This window comes from Rhagoletis zephyria, unplaced genomic scaffold (genome assembly GCF_001687245.7).
Source record: "Rhagoletis zephyria isolate East Lansing unplaced genomic scaffold, Rhagoletis_zephyria_1.1 Rzeph_scaffold_01061, whole genome shotgun sequence".
NCBI classification, from domain to species: domain Eukaryota; kingdom Metazoa; phylum Arthropoda; class Insecta; order Diptera; family Tephritidae; genus Rhagoletis; species Rhagoletis zephyria.
This window is the reverse complement of record NW_016158145.1, coordinates 58,222-68,886: the sequence shown is the minus strand read 5'-3', so window position 1 is coordinate 68,886 and position 10,665 is coordinate 58,222. Positions and strand designations below refer to the sequence as shown.

At 35.6% G+C, this 10,665-nt stretch overlaps 1 protein-coding gene across 12 annotated transcripts in view; it reads right to left on the bottom strand.

Annotated features, from left to right (window-relative positions):
• Positions 1-10,665, bottom strand: part of Invadolysin (leishmanolysin-like peptidase, invadolysin) — a 37,829-nt gene that overhangs the window by 15,248 nt on the left and 11,916 nt on the right. For all 12 annotated transcript variants that reach the window (XM_017615724.1, XM_017615722.1, XM_017615718.1 and 9 more), the window contains one exon: positions 5,448-5,584. In XM_017615724.1, the coding sequence (XP_017471213.1) occupies positions 5,448-5,584 (137 nt within the window). The remainder of the gene's footprint in view (positions 1-5,447; positions 5,585-10,665) is intronic.

The following is a 10,665-nucleotide window of genomic DNA, read 5'->3' as shown; positions in this document are numbered from 1 at the left end:
TACATAAAACGTTTTAGTATATGTAGTAAGTAATGCTATATATGTATAAATATATAAATATAAAATGCAACGAATAAACTTCCAACTATTTACTTAAGTACGTATCACTATTTAGAATCAACGTCGATAAAGTTGCTCTTTATTGCGAAATTATACTAAGTAGCGATTTTTATGCATCGTATATATATATTTAAAATGTATACATATACTCTAAGGCTCTAATGATGACGTATCAAAAGCAAATAGGTTAGGTTAGATTAGGCTAAACGGGCAGCTCTGCGTAGAGTTCACTCGGAGGCCACGAAGGCCCATTGCGATGCCCATGGGGGGTTACCCCAAGCCTATCACTACATGTCTTTGAACCATTTTGATTTTCTAGCGCGAATTCAAGTAGTTCTTCCAGAGAAGCTTTCCCCAAGGTATCCAGTTTCTCGAAGTAACTTGAGGCGTTTTCCTCGGAGTGCTGAATATTCGCAAATGAAGTGCTGGATGGATTCTATCTCCTCCTCATCCCTGCAGCTTCTACAGAAATTGTTATGCGAGACTCCGAACCTGGCGGATATGTGGCCAATTGTCCAGTGACCCGTGAGTATTCCTGTTAGAAGCCTAACATTTGGCTTTACTAGTCTTAATATATACCTTGTTCTTCTTTCATCGAACCATGGCCAGAGCGAACGCGATACGATGCAGGTGTGCAGACTTTCCCACCTACTGTTAGTGGCTGCCCTAATCAGTCTCTCGACTTCTGAAGACCAAAAATGCAGGGGACGTTTCACGATCTGGATCGCTTCCCCTAGCCCCATCTCAGATCCCCTTCTAGCACACTCGTCCGCATTCTCATTTCCCAGGACACCACAATGCCCCGGGACATGTAGGGCATGTAGGGATGTTCGGCATTCTTTAACACATAACGTAGTCGTTGCCGACCCTAAGGATTTGATAGCCGCCTGACTGTCTACAACGAAGGCAAGTTTAGATGCAGCTCATCAACATTGGCGCCATGTGGCTAGCATATATCTCAGCCTGAAAAACACTGAAGTGATCTGGGAGTCTATAGGACTGCTGAGAGAAGACACCTGGATCCTGATCCGATATTCATTTTGGAGCCGTCCGTGAAAATGGGTATTTCGTCATCGCTGAGAGCAATACTAAATTCCCAGTAACCACTGACGGGAAAATGGATATCGAAATTTCGATTGAAGTCATTTTCCGTGACTTGATAGTGACAGTTGCTCTCTCGAGGATTGTGGCGTGATCCTTGCAAGTTGTAGACGCACTGAGTCGTAGAGCGCTTTTAGCTGTTGTCTTTTTAACGTATAGGTCTATTGGTGAAATGTTTAGGAGGTTCACTAGCGCCGCCTGGGGCGTTGAGTAAATTGCCCCCGTTGTGCATAGACATGCTTGGCGTTGCACATCTTGCAGGTTGAGTAGATGAGATTTGGTGTCAATTGCCTGCCACCATACCAGCGCGCCATAGGTGAGAATATGTCTAACTATCACCGTATAAATCCAGTGTGTTATCTGCGGTCGCAGCCCCCAGTCTTTCCCTAGTATCGTATCGAATGTCGAAAACTCAATTTAATAAGATAATCACCCTCATTGCGAGAGTCGTGTAGAATGCAAGTCGTTTTTCGAGGGTCGAATCATATCGATAATTTCACGTCATTGCCTAAACTTTCCACTCGACTAGTGTATTAAAACGGAATAACTTGGCAGCACTGTTTAGTTTCCGACGCTTTTCGTCGTTTACTTATTTCGGCACGACAGTAGACAATGCCAATGTTGTCGAGTCGTACAATTCAGCCTAATTTACGACTTACGCAATGAGGCTGCATGTGACTGACAATTCTTCCCTATATAAATTGGGCTTTAACGAAGAGAAATTTGTACTATAGTTTAGATTGCATGTAGCGGGATTTGAACCCACGGCCTCAGTGTTTTAAGTCAACATCTCTACGTGTAAAAATAATAATAGATTGGCGTTTACACAATATTTTTAGTATTTGGCCGAGCTTCTCCTCCCATTTGTCGCGTGGCCTTGGTGTTGTGCCATAGAGGGGGTCCCTACTATTTTACGCCGACTCTAAACGGTGATTGTATTTTTTTATGAGAAGCTGTTTTTCTTGGCAGAAATACACTCGGAGGTCTGCACACTTCTAGTCACTACACCACAGCGGCCTACATACGACACCAATGTTGAGAATTTTTTTTGGATTTTGGCATCGATATTTGGGATATCGAGTCTTTTTATTCCGATATAAATGGGTACCCGATATTTTACAGCGATACTTTAAATGAGTACCATATCGATACTTTCCGNACAGCGATACTTTAAATGAGTACCATATCGATACTTTCCGTTAGATATTGTGTCCCTAGGCGAATGTCCCCCCGAAATGACATATACTTAAATTAGTTTTATCGCTTAATTACATACAGTGGTCGAACGAATTATAGTCTAACATATTATTTTTCTGTTATTTAACTTTGGTTTAGATTTCCTAGAAAGATTCTGAGTATGCAGTTTTGCAGCTCGTAATCGTAACATCTTCGACAAATAAAAATTCTAAAAAATCAACGGTAATTTTTAGTAATGTGAAACTTTATTCAGAATTCAATGGGCATAATCAGAATTTTTCCTTGAAAATAAGTAACATTATTTGGAATTTTGGATAATGGGCGTGATACCGCCCACTTATGACTACTTATATAAGTTTATCTCATTATGTCTAACTGAACGTTCTATCGAAAATGTTTAAAATAGGGGTAAAACTACTCCTGCATACCATGTACCGATAGTTTTCGGAAAGGTGAAAAACATATATTCAATACTTCGGGTCTGCCCGAACTAAGACTTTCTTACTTTTTTGTTTTGTGTTTTCGAGGTATAATAAATAAAAAAACTTTACTTAATAAAAACTTTCGCTTTTTCAGCGAAAGATTTCTTAATAGGGAAGTCGGAAAAACATCGATGCATCGAAAATATCGATATTTTGCTTCGATGCACCGAAAATTTTCCACTCGATGTATAAATAGTCGATGTATTAATGCATCGATGTTTTTTGAAAACTGACATCTCTTGTCTTGCGGTCTTATAGCTCATTCCGATTAAGCCTTTGAAAAGAGATTACAAAGGCGATAATTGCTCATATAAAGTACAAGCAAGCGAAAGCGAAAGCAAATATTAAGAACTAACCTGAGCTTTAAATTGCAGTTAAGCGTGGAAATGAGCCATTATTCAATCACCCTTTATATACATATCGTCGCCTTAGAGTGTAAACCTGCTAACGACCAAAAAACATATTTTACTGTAGAGGCAAAAAACTAAATATATCTTTAACTCTTAGTCTAAGGGGCAAATCCTACATATCGTTGCCTTAATATAGAAAGGCCCTATCTGACATCGTCGCTGATTTACAAAAAGTCGTAACTAACTAAAAATCGAAAATTTACGTTTTAATTGATTATGATGCATTTGATCGAATTATGTGGCCTCACATCATTTTATGCAATAAAAGATTTTAGTTAGTTACGGCTTTGTGCATTTCAGCGACGATGTTAGATAGGGCCTTTCTATATTAAGGCAACGATATAGTTTGTTAATCGCGCGACGTTCTATGGCCCTAATCCAGAACGAATGAAAAAATTACGTTTTTATGGTTTTATTGGCGAATTTCTAATTTAGCAGGTTTTAGTTTTTGTATTTTCAAAATTGAAGTGGATTTAGCAGATTTCTTGTATGAATAAAATTGTTTCTATTTTATTTTTTGTGATTACGAGCTGAATTTAAATGTTAATTAAAATAGGACTCCATAGATAAAAACTATAATATATATATAAAAAAATACAACAGATTTTTTTCTTCCGTTTGTTGCAACTAAAATAGGCAGTTTATAAAACATATATTAGTAACTATACGTGAAGTATTCCTCTCTCAAATTAATAGTACAAAGACCACATATAAGATAATTTAAGTAGGAACTCAATAATGCCAGAAAGTATGATACTTATTATTCAATCATTAAGTAAATTGTTATAGTAGGCGTGGCAATCTTCAGGAAGTAATCGTTTGAAATATTGGAGATCTCATACTTTCTGCGAGCAATCGTACGCCTACTCTCGTATAAATTCGGAAGGTGAGAAAACGGCAAGGAAACAGCTACTGGGGATTTTCTTTGCGGTATTACTTTCCATTCGTTGGAGAATCTTAGTTTGAAATGTATGTCGCCACTTGGTGTATACCGTAGGGCTCGTATATCAGTTACTTTAGCAGCATCTTTGCCGCGACCGGGACGAATGCTATTAAATAATTGAACTGTGTTAAAACTTTTAAAGAACGTGTAACTAAGATAAGTTACGTCATATGGTTTTGGATTTTTTCTAGCTGATCTACATACTTCAATGTATTCTGCAGGAACATGGATATCTCTTTTCTGAAGTGCTCGTTCGATAGTGGAATGGATACAACCAGCTTCCATTTGGGTATGGCCTACTTCAAGAAACTTTTGCTCATAAATGATATTGTTATTTATAGCTGTGGATAACAAAGCATTAGCCATAATACTGTTTCGCTTTTGATATGTGCATTCGTCGCTATAAAAAAATTACTATAATTGGCTCCCCGAAACTATTATTTGGTACTATATATTTTTTTCTATCAAATCTACCCACACGCTGGGAAACTCTTCTGTATTTAATCTTCCTTCTGTTTCGTTCCACAAGTAACAATAATTTCCTTGAGATATAAAAACTTAAAGCTTATTCGCTGGCTATTACCTTGGCTTGAAGGCATAAAATAATACTCTAAAAGAACAATAATCGAGCGACAGAAGCACAATATGTTGGATTTAGCAGTTGAATTTGAACTGATTGTACTTAGCAGCTTTACTCATCAAACAATTTTTGGCAATTAATTTTCATAATGACGTATTTATTTGCTTGCCAACTGCGGAATCGCCTACTCCTTCGAACTGCATCAAAAGGTAAATTTTGCCAAAAAACGGATCTAGCAGGTTTACACTCTTAGCCGACGATATGTATGTTTGCATCCATTCAAGAATGGACAACCTGCCTGAAAAAAGTGGGACTAGGTTAAATACTAGTACAGAACCACGGTACCTTGTAACCAACACTAGTAACCAAAATGGTCCAAATATATGGAGAAAATATGGTTACATTAACATTGCGATGTCCTTGGGCCTGAACGCCTCTGGTCCACCTAGACAACTACTCCTTATATACCATGGCACATTCGACAACCAAATCATATTGCCGATGGGCCACGAAGAGGTGGTTTGAAGTGGTCCAAGTTCGCATAACAAGTTACTAGTATGCAACCTGGTCCTTTCGCACATACTGTAAACGACCCAGTGGACCACCTGGTGCTCAAATTTTTGCAGGGCTTACAAACTAATTTTAATTTTAATAAATCAAATAATTAGACCTACCTGTAAACAGACTCGTCGTAGAAGAGTAGGATGCGCAGCGGTTGCTCAGCGGCATTAGTGCTGCGTTTTTGTAAGCCGTGCGTACTCTGATGTGAATGCGGCGAACCAGCCATTTCAATGCGGACGCCATGAATCACCTGGAATGCAGAAAATTACTTATACATATAATAGAAGTTACAACGGATCGTACTTAATGCAAATAAATAAAAAATGTATGCGGGGAAACTGTATATACTCAAAATAGTAATAGATATTCTGATACATACTATAGACCGCAAAAATACATAAATAAAAAATCTACGGACAAGTGAAGAGTACCGTCCGCATTTGCGCATAACTCACTCTAGCCTCTCAGTGCTCAACGTCACTCTAGCCTCTCAGTATTTTGGCGGGGATCCCAAATTTAGACATGGTTTGTCGTAAATCGACAAAAAGATGTTAAGTGTCGATTGATTAGAACTTAGGGTGTTTTTCAATAAAATTCTGGAATAGGGCGTTTTTGAATCAAACTCTGAAGTAGGGCGTGAAGTTTTCTTAGTTAGGGCGTTTTTGAACTGGCCGTCGAGATAGGTCTATCTTCCACTCGGCCATTGATATTACTTCCATAGAGTCAAGTTTTCTCAAGTGGGCCACCCAAAGTGGACTTTTCGATTTTTTATATTTCATTGGCCGATTTTGAAAGTTAACATGGTGTGCAATATTGCCACCAAAGTTTTTGCACTAATTTTATTTTTTTTTACGAGTTATTTGCAAAAGAATTTTTATGCAGGCTTTTACACTTTTCGAAATATTTCACCAACTTTCGAATCTTATGATTTTTTGACAGCAATTAGAAACCTATTGGGCAACAAACTCAAGTGGTCAGTTTGTAAAATTTCGATTCTTGTTTTATAAAAGGTATTGTATTTTTTTAATCAATTGAATTTTTTTACCAACTTCTCATATTCCTAGGAAAAGAATTCAAAAAACAATATTTGCGCTAAACATTCAATTTTACTTTCATAAAAAAAAAATTATAGTACCTTGATTGAGTTACAGCTTTTTACCAAAAAAATTAACCAAGTTTAAAAAAATATAATACAAATGAACTGAAGAGCAAAAAAAAAATATTTGATAATTCTTGATTTGATGCTCAAGTTTTAAAATTTTATTTTGTTTTTTTTATTTTTTTTTTGATTTTTACTTTTATTTGGCCCACAGTTTCGTGAGTACATATATTGATTGCTTCATGTGTTTCAAAATTTTTTTTTTGTTTTTGTCGCACAGTGTAATCGGTACATCTATGACATGTTTACACATGTTTACANAGATCATTTCTGCATACATACTTAACACGATTTTGTATCATTTTGGATTATGACACTATTTAAGCAAATGACATGATATGTGCATATTTTTTTATAAACGTATGTATGTATGCATGTATGTAAATTAATTTGAAAAAGTCTGAAATTATTGACACATTTTTTGCGATATTACCATCTATCTAACCCATTTTGGGCAACATGTACACGCGTAGGTAGGGGTACGAACCATGAACTTCATTTTAACAGCCACGACATATAGCGCTCACAAGTACGCTCACATTGTAAACATCTACGGTATGTTGAAAGCATGCATTTTTACAACATACCGCCGAAAATTATTAAATATTAGCTTTGGCGTTTGAAAGCAAATTAGCAATCAGTAAGCCGAAGCAGCCGTCGACAAATGATAAATGATCCGCGAAACCATTGCGTACGTACAGTCAGCGTCAAAAATATGCATACACTGACGTTTTGACGATTTTATTTGTTTTTATTTTCCATGCCAGTTTTTTCTTATTTTTTTTTTTTAATAAAAATATAGTTCATTCAACAGGAAAAACCACAAGAATCAATTTTTTCAATTCCATTCAGAACTCGTTAAAATGCAAGAAATTTTCGTAGAAATTTTCAGTTTTTCAATTCGATTTCCTGTAAAATTTTGAGTATGAATTTTTGTAGCCCACTAAATTTTATTGTGTTTTTTTGTTATTTTGTTAATTTCTTAATTTTTTCGTTGATGTTGTTGCGTTAAAATTTACTTAATTTACTAAAACTGCGTCCTCAATTTCTAAGAAATAGAATTGAAAAATGGAAAGTTTCGATGAAAATTTCTTCGTATTTGAAGCATCCCTTTTTATTTTTCCACCACTGTGTAAATAAATATAATCGTCAAAACGTAAGAGTATGCATATTTTTGACGCTGACGGTATGTGTATACTCCACAACATGTATGTAAGAAGACAACATTGAAAAATCATTTACTAGCATGTGCTATAAAGCAATGGTATTATACTTATTGCCTACATTCACTATTATATAATATTATATGTATGTAGTAAATATTTTGTCGTTCCGGTGTTTTAACTTATTTAAAAAAAAATTAAAAAATAAAATACATTTACATTCTTATTGAAAGTCGCTAGCAATTATCCAATTGAACAAAGTTTTTTATAATACATAGTTTAATAGTGTAAACTAGTTTAATTTTAATGGCGCTTTTAACTAGGGTCATTCGCTCAAAGTAGATACAATTTTTGTATCGATATGATGCGAGTAGATCTAATGGTACAAGGTCACACAAGACACAGAACTTCATACCAACAAAAATTTAGTGCGTGCTCTTCTTATTTCCCATTAACTTGTTATTTTTTGATACTTTTTTACAAATCTTAGCAAAGGTAGTTTTAACTCTTTTGTAACACAATTGGAAGATACTAGGAAAGCTAGACTTAACTATGGAAAGAAAAAAAGTTTGTCCGCTATGCCGAAGGCTTCATACCATTCATTAGCATCGGAAAATTGTTCTTCAACCGATTAAGTACTGTATTTTCAGTTAGTTCTTTGGGAACTTAACAAAATGTTTGCCTATAGAAGAGTTATTGTATTTGAACAATCAGTGATAAAGAAGGTATAGTTTGTACAGCATCGATCTTGACGATTTTCTCAGTAGACTTTGTATGATTATTTCGTTCTTTTACGATGTCGTTGTTGGGGCACGATTTTTATCCGGAACATTTGCACTTTATCGGTCTTTAGCCCGGCTGAATTGCTACGGCCATAAGATTGAAAGAAAACTACTTTAAGTACTTCTCAATTTCTTTTCTGAAACGAGTGCATCTTTCTTTAGTGTCTTTGGATTTTCGCGATTATGTTACCTATTCTTTTTAACCGAACCTGCTGTCTATCAATAAACGTTCGGTTATTAGTGTATACGGATAAAATCCGAATATTACGGATATCTAATTAATATTCGTTCATTCGTTTACCCGGATATCCGGTTAATATCCGTTCAATTGATTATCCGGATATTCTAAACAGTATTTTATGCGCCGAAAAGCCAGGCTTCGCCGAAAAAAATTACGATCTTCTGAGTCTGCTTTTGCATGGTCTTTTTCTAGCCGTCTTTCGGGGAAAGCGGCGAGGTTTTTGACACATAGAATACGATTCTCGTTTCGGTATGAACGCCGTTCTCAGATTTTGTAGGTGTAATTTTTAGAGCTTCACTAAAGGGCTAATGAACGCGAAATAATAAAGCGATTAAAAATTGCGAAAATGGCGTGAAATATTGTCTTAAAATCTTGTATATGATAATCAGCCAAAAATGCAGTGTTTAAAAAAAATGGGGTCGTTTTTTACGAAACTGTGCGGAAACTGTGCTCTAATTACTAACTATTGTTTTATTTAATCAAAAACTTAAGTTATTTTCTTTAGTTTGTATATGGGAAGTATTGGTTGATTTCTTTGTGAAAAAGTTGAATTCGACCAAGAAAAAGACGACTGCCAACCCGAATACAAATACAGAAACGAACACGAAGACATACCTGAAGATGAGGAGGTATGAGAAGACAAACAGAAAGATGAATACGAAGACGAGGACGTACATGAAGACGAAGGCGATTACGGAAAAAAGACGAACATAAAAACGAAGATGAACACGAATGCGGAGACGGACACGAATACGACTACGTTTATGAAGAGGTAGTCGATGCGAATATGAATAAGAAAACAGATATTTACCATTAATACTACCACTACCACTACCACTACCATTACCATTACTGTAACCATTGCCTTTCCATTGCCATTATAACTATCATTGTCATTAACATTACTAATACCATAACCATTATCATTACCACTACCATTTCCATTACTATCCCCATTATCATTACCATGACATTATTAATAGATTCTACGGAAAATTTATATGACCCTTTAAGCATTTGTCATGAGAAGTCCATAGCCGATGTAACGATGAGTTATGAGATTCACAACGCCAGGAGAGGTCAGGCGGAGAAGAACTTAGCTTCACTTGGTATTTCCAATTGGCATCGGTTGGTTGGTTGTATGTATGTAGAGGCATAAAATATACATGTCGAGGGCTTATATTCAATACCATCTATCTGCAATTTTCACAAAAATTAACTTTTAAAGCCTAAGTGTCATGGGCCGTGTTAAATCTAAACTTATATATCACTTGTCACAAAGTTAAAATTGATATCAGTGTTGACAGAAAATAGTGTTTGTAAAAATTGCTGATAGAGGGTTGAAATATAAGCCCTCGATATGTATTTTGAAAGTTTTAAAATCATACTCAATTTTAATTTTAACCGATACTTCAAAAGGTAAACCAAAATAAAGTTAGAATGCGTTTTAATTGCGAAATGTTATTTTGGTTGTCAAACCTAGCTTTATATATTTTTTTTTTAATCACGGGCCGTGTTGTTTTTGCTTGCCTACAGACATATACGGATATAGCATATCAAATCAGCAGCGTTTCGATGTTTCGACGTTGTATGCCTTTTTGCTACTTTTGCATTTCAACAGTCAAACTACAAGCTAATTATCAAAGCACTCACTTAAAAAAGAAACATAAACAGGTACCTGCCAAAACTAAAAAAAAAAAAAAAATGCGTACGGATGCCCTGTTGGAAATGGACTGCTGAATAGATTGGAAAACCAATGGCGTTTTCGTTTCTACAAACAAATATTACATTCCCAACGCCCGCTTCTTAGTGTTTGTTCGTAGAGAGCAAAGAGAAGGTTGCATTTTTCGGTAGAAACGAAATCGGCACAACATTTAACACTTGTACCAATAACTAACTTCACAATATATGTAAATGTACATACATATGTATATGATATACATATATCTGTGGTCATAAGCAATAATCGCCTAAGTCGAAAAACCT